The sequence below is a fragment of the Heteronotia binoei genome, chromosome 6, assembly GCF_032191835.1.
Source record: "Heteronotia binoei isolate CCM8104 ecotype False Entrance Well chromosome 6, APGP_CSIRO_Hbin_v1, whole genome shotgun sequence".
Lineage (NCBI taxonomy): Eukaryota > Metazoa > Chordata > Lepidosauria > Squamata > Gekkonidae > Heteronotia > Heteronotia binoei.
The window spans coordinates 1,651,380-1,665,563 of NC_083228.1; the positions used below are offsets into that span (position 1 = coordinate 1,651,380).

At 46.3% G+C, this 14,184-nt stretch overlaps 1 protein-coding gene across 1 annotated transcript in view; it reads right to left on the bottom strand.

Moving 5' to 3' along the window:
- Nucleotides 1-892: 892 nt before the first annotated feature.
- CHUK (component of inhibitor of nuclear factor kappa B kinase complex) overlaps nt 893-14,184 on the bottom strand; it is a 38,089-nt gene continuing 24,797 nt past the window's right edge. The window contains exons 15-21 of the mRNA XM_060240989.1: nt 12,834-12,943; nt 11,953-12,002; nt 11,279-11,375; nt 10,385-10,532; nt 9,156-9,280; nt 4,195-4,294; nt 893-1,620 (exon numbers count right to left, since the gene is read on the bottom strand). Coding sequence (XP_060096972.1) covers nt 1,594-1,620; nt 4,195-4,294; nt 9,156-9,280; nt 10,385-10,532; nt 11,279-11,375; nt 11,953-12,002; nt 12,834-12,943 — 657 coding nt within the window. The 3' untranslated portion in view covers nt 893-1,593. The remainder of the gene's footprint in view (nt 1,621-4,194; nt 4,295-9,155; nt 9,281-10,384; nt 10,533-11,278; nt 11,376-11,952; nt 12,003-12,833; nt 12,944-14,184) is intronic.

The following is a 14,184-nucleotide window of genomic DNA, read 5'->3' on the forward strand; positions in this document are numbered from 1 at the left end:
CTAGATGGACACCTGACAGCAATACTGATTCTGTGAATTTAGGGGGAGGTATTTGGGCGTTTTCTGCATTGTGCAGGAGATTGGACTAGATGGAGGCCCCTTCCAACTCTGATTCTAGGTGTAAATCTGGGGGAAGAGTGGAGGTAGGAGGATTAGGTGTCTGTGAAGGCCCTTAGAAGTTTCCTTGTGCTGCTTGGGGTACCTGCCTTTAACTTTCAGAGGGGAGCCTTGTGGATTTGCAGTAGAAGAGCAAGATTTGATCCAGGAGCACCCAGCTGGGTAAGGATTGAGAGTCTACTGGCCCCCTTCCCCTAAGGATTCCCCAGTCAGTTCAGCCAGCAGGCATTTATTCAGTCCTTCAGGCAGACACTGCAAAGAAGTGGTGGACAGCTCTTTCCTGCCTTATGGCTCAGCGGCTCCCCAGCATCACTTGGGGGCTTTTCTTGCCTTTTCTGAGACAGCTTCTCATAGCTGCTGATGCACCTTTATGCCTCAAGCCTTTCCTCACAAGGAGTACCTCCTGACCCCTGGAAAGTGGTTCCATCTCTAGCCTGTCCCCACTTCCAGGAGTCCAGACTCTCTGAAGTTCAGAGCCCTCCTTGGTCTCTTAAGGTGCTCCTGGGCTCCGATCTTACCTCTACTGCTCACACAGTGCAACTGAAATTGCATCATGCAGCAAAACAGTAAAAACGATGAGTGCTCTGAGGCCTTGCCTGTTGCACTGGCATGCAGCCTCCTCATTTCCTGCGCCAGCCTCCTCTACTCTAGTGGCTGGCTCTTTATCTTACAAAATCTTCAGCCAGAGACACCCTGTGTGTTTCTTGCCCCAAAGTGAAGACTGCAAAGTCTACAGCGGCATCTCAAGCAGCCGCTAGGAAAGAGCCAAACTGAGCCCAGTGCTGAGGGAAGTTTTATTTTTTGTTTCTAACCCAGTCTATTTCAGGTAAGGTCACATAATAAATCATTTTAAAATACAAAAAAATTAACACAGCTAATATACAACAAAATATACCCAGTGATGCTTTAAAGGAAGACAAGCACCCATCATCTCGAGACGAAAGAGAGGAGGCAGCACTGGTACCCAGAGCTCACGCTGAATTGTTTATGGGGGTGGGCTTCTCGTCGCATGCCTTCTCTTTCGTCTCCGTCTTAGTCAGAGTCCATGATCTGTTCCTGTTACAGGGCAGCATGTCCTGTTTTCGGTGTGTTTCCATCCTGGGCTCTAAGGCAGCAGATGCTCCATCCAGACGGCGCGATCTCTCTTTGTGCTCAGGAGGCGGGCAGGTGGGCCAGCCATGTTCCAAGAGGTGCCACAGGTCACCAGGCGACCTGGCAGAGGCACCGGCTCAGCCTCTGATCCAGGGACAGCAGTGCCCTTGCAAGTGGAGGGGGGGGATTGTGGCTGGCGTCACAGCAGTTGTAGAGCTCTGATCTTAAAGGAGCAGGGACCACGACTCAGATATGGATGCAGGGGGATGACTTGTGCAGCCGTGAGCTACTCTGGCCAGGTGCAGCCCATAATCCCTGCAAAATGGCGGCGATGATCCTCTGCCTCCTGCAGGCTGCTCTCAGCGTTCTGCTTGCCACACTCCACTATTTGAGCCAACTCCAATCAAGACTCTAGAAGGAAAAAGGGCACCAGTCAGTTGTGTCCCACACCAGTGTTCCCTCTCAACTGAGTTAGTGCGAGCTAGCTCACAGTGTTTTAGCCTCTGGTTCACACGTTTTTGTCTTAGCTCAGGAAAAATGGCCCCAGAGCAAACTAATTTATGCAGGAGCTCACAACTTGAATGCCAGGAGCTCACGAAGCAGAATTTTTGCTCACAGGACTCTGCAGCTTAGAGGGATTATTGTTTCACACATTGCTAGGAAAGAGTACAGGCATCCAAGAAGGGAGCAAGCCAACTGCACACCTTCTGTCGGTGCGTTTTGTTAAAAAAACATGGTGACTGTGCTGACTTGGGGGAAGGGGTCACAAAATGTCTATGCCTCCCTCCTACGTTTGGCACAAAAATGTGCAGCTGCTACATGACCCAGGTGTCTTCCCTCAAATAAGTCCTTTTGTTCTGGAGAATTTTTTTTAAAATACACATTCTGAAAATGGCCAGGTATATGATTAAAAAACCAAGGCAGAATCACTCAGAATCCTGTGTGTGAAGCATTGTCAAGTTTCAGCTGACTTACAGCAGCTCTGCAGGGTTTTCAAGGCAGGAGGCAAACAGAGGTGGGTTTGCCACTGTCCCTGGACTTCCTGGGTGGGCTCCTCTCCAAGGACAAACCAGAGCTGATCCCGAGACCTGATGAACACTGGGCTAGGCTGGGCCACCCCCATCAGGACAAATACCCACTTTCTTTGCCCTCAAGTTGCTGCTGGCTTCTGGCAACCCTGCAGGGCGTTCAAGGGAAGAGACGTGCCAATGCCTGCCTCTCCATAGAGACCCTGGACTTCCCTGGAGATTTCCCACCCAAGGACTAATCAGGCCTGAGCCTGCTTTGCTTAAGAAGAAGAAGATATTGGATTTATATCCCGCCCTCCACTCCAAAGAGTCTCAGAGCGGCTCACAATCTCCTTTACCTTCCTCCCCCACAACAGACACCCTGTGAGGTGGGTGGGGCTGAGAGGGCTCTCACAGCAGCTGCCCTTTCAAGGACAACCTCTGCCAGAGCTATGGCTGACCCAAGGCCATTCCAGCTGGTGCAAGTGGAGGAGTGGGGAATCAAACCCAGTTCTCCCAGATAAGAGTCCACACACTTAACCACTACACCAAACTGGCTTAGCTTTTGCAGTATGATGAGATCGAGCAGCCTGGGCCATCCAGGTCAGGGCAACAGAATTTGTATAAGAATTAAACAAATTTATAAGAAACAAAATTGTTTAAGATCTTCCACAACTGAAAAACAATGGAGATTCAACCCAAGGACACAGCAGGAAGGGAGCTGCCAACATCCTCGTTTCCTATAAAACTGACATGAAAGATCAACACTGTAAGACAGGGGTGTTAAACATGTGGCCCGTGGGCCAGATCAGGCCCCCAGAAGGCTCCTATCAGGCCCCTAAACAAGTCTGCTTCCTTTTCCCTCTCACTTGCTTCCTTCTGTGTCACAACTTGCTTTGTCAGGATTTCTCAATTGCACGGGAGCTGCAGAGCAAAATCTCTATTGTTTCCATTGGCTGAGGCTCCTCTCTTGGGGAGGAAGGTGAGGAGGGAGAGCCTTCTTTGATACTGACCACAATATTGCAAGAGTGCATGTTTTAAGCTTTTAAAAATCTTTGTGTTTGTCTGTGTGCTTTATAAAATTTATATCTCCTCTACCTGGGCATTACATTTTATGACCCACCTGGCCTGGCCCAACAAGGTCTCATTTATGTCAGATCTGGCCCTCATAACAAATGGGTTCAACACCCCTGGTAAGACTAAGAAAACAAGCTTTTATTCTGGAGCAGCAGAAAGGAAGAGGGAAAGTTATTCACTGAACTTTCGGACGCTTTTGGGCAGCAGGCACTCCCACAAGGGGCTTCACAGCAGAAAAGTGCCAGAGTCCAGAAGCCCCTTAAAGACTAGCTAAATTTGGGGCAGGGGAGGAGCTTCTGTGAGTCACTGCAGTCACTTCTTCAGCTCTCTGGTTAGTCTTTAATGTGCTCCTGGGCTCTTTTCTTCTGCTACAGACAGACTAACATGGTGAACCATCTTGATCTATCTCTAAGGGACTTAACAGAAGTTTCATGCCGGTAGGGATGCCAACTCCAGGTTGAGAAGGTTCTGGAGATTTGGATGTGGATCCCAATGTTCCCTCTAATTTTTCCTCCTACTGAGCACAGCAGATCCCATCTTGTGCAGTTTCAGATTACGGCCGCTCGTGCACACAGCTTAGAGGTGGACTCTCTCTCTTACCCCCCTACAAGTTGGCCCAATGAAACGTATGCAATGGGGCGGGGAGGCATTCAAAATATTCTCATACAAAATAGAAACAGCCATTTGTCTCACTGCAGTGAAACCAGAGGGAAAGAGATGTATTTGTGAAGAGCTGCCCCTGCTTCGCTGCAGTAGGAAGAGAAAGACGCTCCCTTGCATTTGGACCTCAAGGGAGCTGGAGAACCAACCCCCTTGGTTTTAAATTGATTTTAGATTTTTAAAAAAGAGAAAAGAATCCCAGTTTGTGCTTCCATTCACGCAGGGGAATCCTCAGCCTTACCATCACGCTGCTATTCCGGTCACCCACGGCATCTTGTATCACAGAGCTAAAACTGCTGAGGTAGCTCAGATTTTCTTCAATCAGCTGTGAAAAGGGAGCCCTGACAACAAGCAGAGAAGGGTAGCTGTGAATTCCAGAGAAATCTTTCAGGCAGAGCAAAAGCAAAAACCACCGGCTTACAAACACTCCTGAATCAAAGGTCCCACTTTAAATATGCATATTTTCCAAGCGTTGTAACTTCTACTAGCAACTCTTGACAATCACCAGCAGGAAGACGGACAGCATTATTTGGGGAATATCCGTACTGTAGGGCACAGTTTAGTTGGGAAGGCCACAAGCATGCTTAAGTAACATCTTTAAGAGTTAACACACAGGCTTGGCTGAGAAAGACAGAAGAGTTAGTCTCACAGCACAGGTGCTGAGACCAAGAAAGCCAACATGCCATCCTTATCTCTAGCAGAAACATAACCTTCACTATGCCTTACTGAATCTCTACTGTGTTTCTAAGTAACAATAGGAGATGGGGGTTCTTAGACCCCAAATCGGATTTAACCGGTCAAGACAGATGCAAGCATATCGAATTTTTTGCGACACCAGTTTGTAGCCAATGAATTGATGCCAACTTGATAAAATGTATTAGTAGTGTGTGTAGCTGACTAAAAAGTGCCATGAAAACATTGTGAAAGCAACGTCACCCCAGAGTAGGAAACGACTGGTGCTTGCACAGGGGACTACCTTTTTTACCTTTTTAGTTGACTCTCATGATGAAATTATGCTGGATGTTAGAGCCAATTAGTATGTATATGTGCCAACATGTGCCAGTGTGTCATCAAGGGTAAATAAGGTTTTGACCACTCTGAAAAGGTGGAGCAGCTTGGTATGCAGGCCTTGGCTTAGCTGTAAAGTGGGTGGGGCTGAGAGGGCACTCACAGCAGCTGCCCTTTCGAGGACAACTCCTGAAAGAGCTATGGCTGACCCAAGGCCATTCTGGCAGGTGCAAGTGGAGGAGGGGGGAATCAAACCCAGTTCTCCCAGATAAGAGTCCACACACTTAACCACTACACCAAACTGGCTCTCTGCAATAAATTCTTTTTTTTCCTCACCCGGCTGCATGTCTTTTACTGGGCAAAAGCATTCAGATTGCAGATTTGTGCAACTGCATTCCAGTTTCCAACAGCCACATTGCAACAATACAAAGGGTTGAAAGAGAAAAGGAGAATTCTTCCAGTTTTGTATGCCCATTTTTAGGCAGGTTTGTACTAGGTTCTCTTGACCTAAACATTTTTTTGAAGTTTACAAAGTAGTCCTCACTCCTCACCTCACGTGACTTGCAGGGCTATACAAGGAAGTAGGCGGCAGGGATGGGCACGAACCAGGGAAATAGGGATTCATTCCCTGGACCGCGAACCTCCACAGTCACTGAACTGATTGGTTCATAATTTCCCCTCCCTCCTTTCTGCTGGGGTGGGCTCCTGAGGCCTTGCTAAAGCCATTTAAAGAGAAGTCCAAGCTGCAAGTGAAGGCCAAGTGGTGAGTTTACCTGGAAGACCAAGTGGCAAGCTTGGCCTTCATTCACGCACAGCGCCCACCTGCAAAGTCATTTAAAGGGAACACCTGGAAGTGAGGGGAAGTAGACACAATCCGTTTCAGCAATCTTGGCTGCTCCTTCTGCTTCCCAACACAAACCCCATGAACCTCTAAAACCACATGGATAGCGATGGGCACAAACTTCCAGCTTGCAAGTCACAAACCAGAAATGATCATCAGGAATTTAGATTCGTGCCCACCCTAGCAGGTAGTTCTAATTAATTTTTTTAAGAAAGAGCACACAGGACTAACTTCCATTTAGCAAGATGGCCCTTATTGCCTCAACTTTATGAAAAGGAAATTCAGCACCCAACTATCATAGCTTGCATCAAGAAAAGGTTCATCTGATATGCAAATTTTGTGTATAAGCAACAGGAAAATGCAAATTAAAAAGAATTATCCCAGTCAACAGGGAGGAGTGACAGGCTGGAAAACTGGGCTAAAGCCAATAAAATGAATTTTAACGAATAAACGTAAAGTTCTGCATTTAAGTAGGAAAAATCCAATGCATGGTTATAGGATGGGGGAGACTTGTCTTAGCAGTAGTATGCACGAAAAGGATCTAGGGGTCTTAGTGGATCATACACTGAACATAAGTCAACAGTGTGATGCGGTGGCTGAAGAGACAAATGCAATTTTGGGCTGTATCAACAGAAGTATAGTCCAGATCACGTGAAGTGATGGTATCGCTTTACTCTGGTAAGACCTCACCTGGATTATTGTGTTCAGTTTTGGGCACCACATTTTAAGAAGGATATAGACAAGCTGGAAAGGCTCCAGAGGAGGATGCTGAAGATGGTGAGGGGTCTGGAGACCAAGTCCTATGAAGAAAGGTTGAAGGAGCTGGGGATATTTAGCCTGGAGAGGAGGTGGCTGAGAGGTGATATGATCACCATCTTCAAGTACTTGAAGGGCTGTCATATAGAGGATGGTGCAGAATGGAAAAAGCCTAAAGAAGCTGAAGTGGCTCCATAAACAGCTCTCTAAAGACTTGAGAAATAAAAAAGACTCCTTTAGGAATTGGAAGGAGGGCCTTATAACCAAGGATGACTATAAACAAATCACCAGTGCTTGTAGAGAAAAAGTTAGGAAAGCTAAAGCTCAGTATGAGCTTAGGCTGGCCAAAGATGCTAAAAATAACAAAAGGTTCTTTTCTTATGTTCAGAGTAAGAAAAAATGTAAGGACATGGTAGGCCCATTGCGAGGGCAAGAAAGTGAAATTGTAATGAGTAATGAAGAGAGGGCGGAACTGCTCAATTCCTACTTCTCTACTGAGGGAAACAGTGCTCAACATGGCAAAACCGGAACATATAAGGAGAGCATGAAGTTCCAACCTAGGATCAGCATAGGAATAGTACATAAACACCTAGTTCCTTTAAATGAAACTAAGTCTTCAGGGCCAGAGGAATTGCATCCAAGGGTTCTAAAAGAGCTTGCAGATGTAATTTCTGAGCCTCTGGCTATTATTTTTGAGAATTCTTGGAGAACAGGAGAAGTGCCAGAAGATTGGAGGAGGGCGAATGTTGTCCCCATCTTCAAGAAGGGGAAAAAAAGACGATCCAGGTAACTACCGACCTGTCAGCTTGACGTCTATACCTGGAAAAGTTTTAGAACAAATTATCAAACAGTTGGTCCTGGAACATTTAGAAAGAATGGATGTGATTACTAAGAGCCAGCGTGGTTTCTCAAGAACAAGTTATGTCAGACTAACCTGATCTCTTTTTTTGAGAAAGTGACTACCTTGTTGGATCAGGGGAATGCTGTAGACATTGTTTATCTTGATTTCAGTAAGGCTTTTGATAAAGTTCCACATACTATCCTTGTTGACAAGTTGGTAAAATGTGATTTGGATCCTGTTACCGTTAGGTGAATCTGTAACTGGTTGACAGATTGCACCCAAAGAGTGCTTGTGAATGGTTCCTCATCTCTTGGAGAGGAGTGACAAGTGGAGTGCCTCAAGGATCTGTCCTGGGACCTGTTTTGTTCAACATCTTTATCAATGATCTGGATGAAGGAATAGAGGGAATGCTTATTAAATTTGCAGATGATACTAAATTGGGGGGGGGGGGGGTTACAAACACAGAAGAAGACAGAAATAAGATACAGGATAATCTTGACAGGCTGAAAAACTGGGTTAAAATCAATAAAATGAATTTTAACAGGGATAAATGTAAAATTCTGCATTTAGGTAGGAAAAATCCAATGCATGGTTATAGGATGGGGGAGACTTGTCTTAGCAGTAGTATGTGCGAAAAGAATCTAGGGGTCTTAGTGGATCATATGCTGAACATGAGACAACAGTGTGATGCGGGGGCTAAAAAGGCAAATGCAATTTTGGGCTGCATCAACAGGAGTATAGTGTCCAGATCACGTGATGTGATGGTATCGCTTTACTCTGCTCGGTAAGACCTCACCTGGAGTATTGTGTTCAGTTTTGGGTACCACATTTTAAGAAGGACATAGACAAGCTGGAAGGGGTCCAGAGGAGGGCGACGAAGATGGTGAGGGGTCTGGAGACCCTATGAAGAAAGGTTGAAGGAGCTGGGGATGTTTAGCCTGGAGAGGAGGTGGCTGAGAGGTGATATGATCACCATCTTCAAGTACTTGAAGGGCTGTCATCTAGAGGATGGTGTGGAATTGTTTTCCATCGCCCCAGAAGGTAGGACCAAAATCAATGGGTTGAAATTAAATCAAAAGAGTTTCTGGCTCAACATTAGGAAGAACTTCCTGACCGATTCCTCAGTGGAACAGACTTCCTCGAGAGGCAGTGGGCTTTCCTTCCTTGGAGGTTTTTAAACAAAGGCTAGATGGCCATCTGACAGCAAGGAAGATCCTGTGAATTTAGGCGGGAGGTGTTTGTGAGTTTCCTGCATTGTGCAGGGGGTTGGACTAGATGACCCTAGAGGTCCCTTCCAACTCTATGATTCTATGAATTGTTTTCTGTGGCCCCAGAAGGCAGGACCAGAACTAATGGGTTGAAATTAAATGAAAAAAGTTTCTGGCTCAAAATTAGGAAGAACTTCCTAACCGCTAGAGTGGTTTCTCAGGAGGTGGTGGGCTCTCCTTCTTTGGAAGTTTTTAAACAGAGGCTAGATGGTCATCTGACTGCAATGTGGATCCTGTGAATTTAAAGGGAAGTATTTGTGAATTTCCTGCATTGTGCAGGGGGTTGGACTAGATGACCCTGGAGATCCCTTCCAGCTCTATGATTCTATGAGTGCTTTAGAACCATCTGGTAAATGGTACATTGGAGACGTTCTTCATATAAGACGTGCTGAGCAAGAGCCTCTCCTCATTCTAGCAGGAGAATAAATTACTCAGAGTTTAAGATGTTTATAAAAAACCCCTTGATTTACACATTCCCTTCAGCTTACTCATTTCTAGAGGCTGCCACAGAAGAAAGAGGTTGAAGTGCATTTCCTGGAGATGTCTGGGCAAGCCATGTGGATGTTGGGGATGCATCTACGCTGGAACTAGCGGATTTAGCAGAACTCTGAGTCTACAAAGGAGAAAACGAGAAAGCAAGAGGGAAGTCCAAGGTGAGTGGAATGGAATCACAAGAGACTATATCCATGCTTGCTGGCTTTTGGCAAACCGTATCATAAAAATTGACAGCAGTAAAATACATGGCTAACACAGCTATAAGATGGCAGGCCACACGTCAAACCCTAAATCTGAGCCCTTTTACTCCTGTGTGGGACCTTTGGAGTTCTGACCCAGCATGGTGGGCACATTCCAAAAACGGCTGCAGCAGCAGGCATAGCTAGCCACAAAATGGTAACATAGCTTACCTTCAGTTAGCCATTGAAGATCCTTATGCTGTGGGGGCAGCTGGTGCCAAAGCTACATGTTAAAAAATCTGCACAGCCAATCAGATCTCAAGTGTCCAATCAGAAGCCTCACTGGGCAAAAGGCCCACCTATTTTCTAAAAACACTTGACAGTTGCCAGAAAAGGCACTGGAGGAGTGGGCACTCAGTTGGGCTCTTCTACTCTAAGTCATCATGAAATTACTAATTCAAGGCACCAAAAATTCGGACAGCTTCGGATGCTTCAACACACAGTATAAGTGGAAGGGCAAATCCACTCACACACCTGCTTTTCACCACGTTCTATATTCAAAGCAGCCTTTAGTTTCCCGACAAAGGGAAACTGGGACATTTTACCTTCAGATATGGGATGGCATTTGTTTCTGGCCTAGCGCGAGTACCGGAACTGATTTGGAATGAACCATGAATTGGCTATTTTAGGCACGAATTATGATTCGTACTTTGCTTCATGCCCATCTCAACTCACAGGCCTTCAGTTGCGCTCTATAGCAGGTTCTCACGGCTTCGCCCCAATTCTGTCACCAGTCCTGCTAACCGTCTAAGCAGCCTCAGACGATCTTTTTGAGGACTCTCGTGATACCAAAGAGCTACAGAGACATGAGGGTGCTGAGGGCATCAGGGAGCAACCTAATCAATATCTTCCTGGAGACCTTTATTCCAAAACTCAGTCAGTTCACTGCTGGAACTGCCGGCAGGTCACGATAAATCCGCAGAGCATTTTGGAAGCCAACAAGGGCTTGTCATTGCTTCTGAAACGAGAGAAGGGACACTTACGCAAGCGATCTTTAGCAAATGCCAGATTTCCCTCTGCCTCTTCCCTTGCATCTGCATCACGGAGCTGTCGGCCTCCTTGATATTATTCAGAGCCACTTCAATCTTTGGCAGCAGATCAATTATCTTCTGCTTACAACCTAACAGTTTGCTGGGAGACAGAAAGAAAATTAAGTCACTGACTGGGCACCCACTTACTCCTGTCCAAAAAGCAGAACCGAAACACAGGTGATTTCTGGAGTGCAGCTGCCAGAGGAACGCTAAGCACAGCAAGGCTGTGGGCACTTCAGGAGTGCAGAGCCATGTCTGGGGCCAGAGCACGCCCCCCCCCCCCGCCCACCAAAAAGCAGAGATCACACTGCCCTCTTTCACTCTGGCCTCTGACCCCCTAACCTCTTGCCCCTCCAGGCCTACTCTTGTTCCAATCACCTGCCTTTACCTGCCACAGCCAGGATACTACTGGGCCCTTCTTCCAAACGGCATGCACAAGGCCTTTGGGGAGAGTTTTTCGCTGCTCAAACCAGATTTCTCCTTTCCATCAAAGAGACAACACATCCCATCCTGTCCACACACCCCCCCCCCCACACACACACAGAGGACCCTTGAAAGTTTCAAAGTAGCTTTACTACTTTCCAGTGCTACAGCTACCAAATGAGACTTAGGATTAATAAAGTGGAGTATTTTATTGGTCCACAACAAGGCCTTTCTATGTACCAGAACCTCAGAGCTTTACAACGTTTTAGGCATAATTTAAGTTTGGATGTACCAGGCTCCTTCTCCCATTGTAGAGACTGCCTGTGCTCCATTGCTGGAGTATGCAGAACGAGATAAATAGACAGCAAGTGTTTAGAGGTGAAAGCAGAATTCCGATGGGCGGAAAGAGGCCATGAGCTGTACCTAAGATGTCTGTAGAGTTCTTTGAGCACCCAGTCCTGGCTCTGAACAGTCTGCACGATGATCTTTACCATCTCTGTGCTGTCACTGTAGGAATGATCTGAAAAGAATACATGTCATGTGATCAGGACACTCTTAAAAGTCACTGGCAATCAGAAGTTCCCTTTGAAAAAAAAATAAACAAACTGGTGAAAACTAAAAGCTCCTTTGAAAAGTTTGACTTGACTGCTAGCAACGTCTGCTCTCTTTCCTGTCTCCTTATGGCCTCGTGCCCGCTCTTCACAGCAGGGTGTTTTATGGACTATTCAAAATGCTTTTATAAAGGCATATAACAATGAAGGACTGAACTAGAAGCCAGGGTGGAAAGTCAAGATTAGAAAGCAGCATTGCTGTAGCTGTAAGGATACAAGAAAACACACACAATGCAATTTTTTTAAACTAGGAAAGCCATTTCACTTAAGAACCTCATAGCAAACTATGGAAGACCGCCAAACCCTGGCTCAGTAACAGAGTTCTGCTATTTCTGACTGCTTGCTACAGCTCAGCCTGACGGCTACATCACTCAAGGGAGCCACAGTCCACTTGCCTGGCCATGCTGTCCTTTGGAAACCTTCCCCTATAAGCACCAACTACGTCCCAGATCCTAAGACAGTTCAGAGAAGGAGGCAGTCCCGTACCTGGGGCCCTGGGCTTCAACTGCTTGTAGAGTTCTATAGCTCTTTGTTCACTGGAAAGAGAGAAGATTATAAACACAGTCAGACTTTCTTTCTCCAATTAAATTTGTTACAGAAGACAGTTCTTTGCTTCTATCTGCTCTTCTTCCAATAAGGACTGTAGATGGAATATTAGTTCCAAAACAAAAGATTTTTTTCCCTTTGGGCCAAACAGAGAGTGGTTTAGCTATAAAAATATACCTCTTTATGTTTTGCTGCTGGATTTTGTACTTGTTGTTTGCTGCTCTAGGTATGGGATGATGCATGAAGTAAATATGCCTGCTTTCGCAGTGAGGTTAAATGCCCCTGGATGCCTGTTGGGCATACTGAAAATGAAAGCTTGATGATTCTGGTCAGGATTCCAGATCCACATCCTTACATTCTCAAACGATCCCCAACACTTTTGGCTTTTTAAACTATCTTTCCTCTGTAGCGTCTGAGCCTTTCATGCAGGACTGCAAAACTTGCAACGTGCCAGGAAAAACACAGAGGCCTGCTCTGCTGCATGGCTCTATTTGTGAAATATGCAGCTGCATGTAAGTTCTGCAACAGACAGCAGCAGCTACAGCAGCACTCTGTGGAGGAAAGTAACAGTGTAGGATGGATGGCAGTTGCCCCTCTTGCCTACATGAGGAGACAGAGCTTGGGTGAGTGGCACAGAATTCCCACTGAACAGTCACGCTTAAAAGTCCTGGTTTCAGCATTTCACAAACAAGAAGACTTCGTAATGTGTAAAGAGGCACTGAGTCCTTGAGCTACTAGGAAGCAGCAACCCTGCATATCAATAAAAGGAAACCACCAATATATTAAAGCTGTTACACAGAAAAAATGCCTCAGGCGCTTACAGATTTTCCATGATATCGCCTTGACGTCGTGCATGGGGGCTCCTCTGCAGTTCTACAATCTCCGTATGCAGAGCCATGATCTGGTCGTCCAGGTAGCCAATATCTCCAGCCTGAAAAGGAGAGGGAACACCATACAGGCCCGACTACAAGCAGAGAAAGCGTTCATCATATCTACATATTGATCAGATTAGCATTATTATTATTATTCATTTAAATGCACCCCATAAAACTCAAAGCACAACAATATCCATTTCCATACAGATTTTTTAAAGAAAAAAACCGCATTAAATCCAGCATAAAGCAGTGGAAAGGTGTGTTGAGTTGCAGCTGATTTGTGGCGGCCCCTCATGGGGCTTTCAGGGCCAGAGGGGGGTCTGCCCTTGCCTGCCTCTGCATGGCAACCCTGGACTCCCCGGGGGCCTCCCACCCAAGCACTGACCCTCATTAGCTTCCGAGGTCTGACAAGGCTGGGCAAAATTTCACAGAGAGCTAAAAGAGTGAGAACGGATTCACATCCCACTGTCACTTACATACATTCACAGTTTTTCTACATATGAAGGCTACAACTGGTTTCAGCAACTTGTGGAGTTCCACAAAACTGGAGCTCCCAAAGAAAAGCCCTGGACATGGTTTTTGCACCAGATACAGAAAGCAGAATACAGCCCTGCAGAGATGAAGCACCAATCACACAGGCCCCTGTCCAACAATTCGGCCCAGATGGTCCATCCAGAAACTGTTGTGTGTATTTGGTTGTCTTTTTGCATTTAGGAGCTAGAAAAGGTAAAAGGACAGAGCTCCTAGGAGAGCTGATGGAAAGAGCTGGAAGGAAGAAGAAGAAGAATTGCAGATTTATACCTCGCCCTTCTCTCTGAATCAGAGACACAGAGTGGCTTACAATCTCCTTTATCTTCTTCCCCCAACAGCAAACACCCTGTGAGGTGGGTGGGTCTGAGAGGGCTCTCCCAGCAGCTGCCCTTTCAAGGACAAACTCTGCCAGAGGTATGGCTGACCCAAGGCCATTCCAGCAGCTGCAAGTGGAGGAGTGGGGGAATCAAACCCGGTTCTCCCAGATATCAAAGCTAGTTCTCACACTTAACCACTACACCAAACTGGCTCTCTAACTGGAATCCTTCCCCAACTCCCCCTCCCCTGTCATTCCTCCCGAGACCCCTCTCCAAGGAACAGCAGAGCTTCACAAGCAAGATGAACTGCAGGGCAGGGGGAACGAGCAAAATGACCTCCTTTTCCCTCTTCAGTTTACAATCTGCATTGGTGGGAGAGAAAAAGAGGGGATTTTACTTGACTCTCCCTCAGCATAGGCAGCCTCCTGCTCCATGGTGCTTCTTGTTCT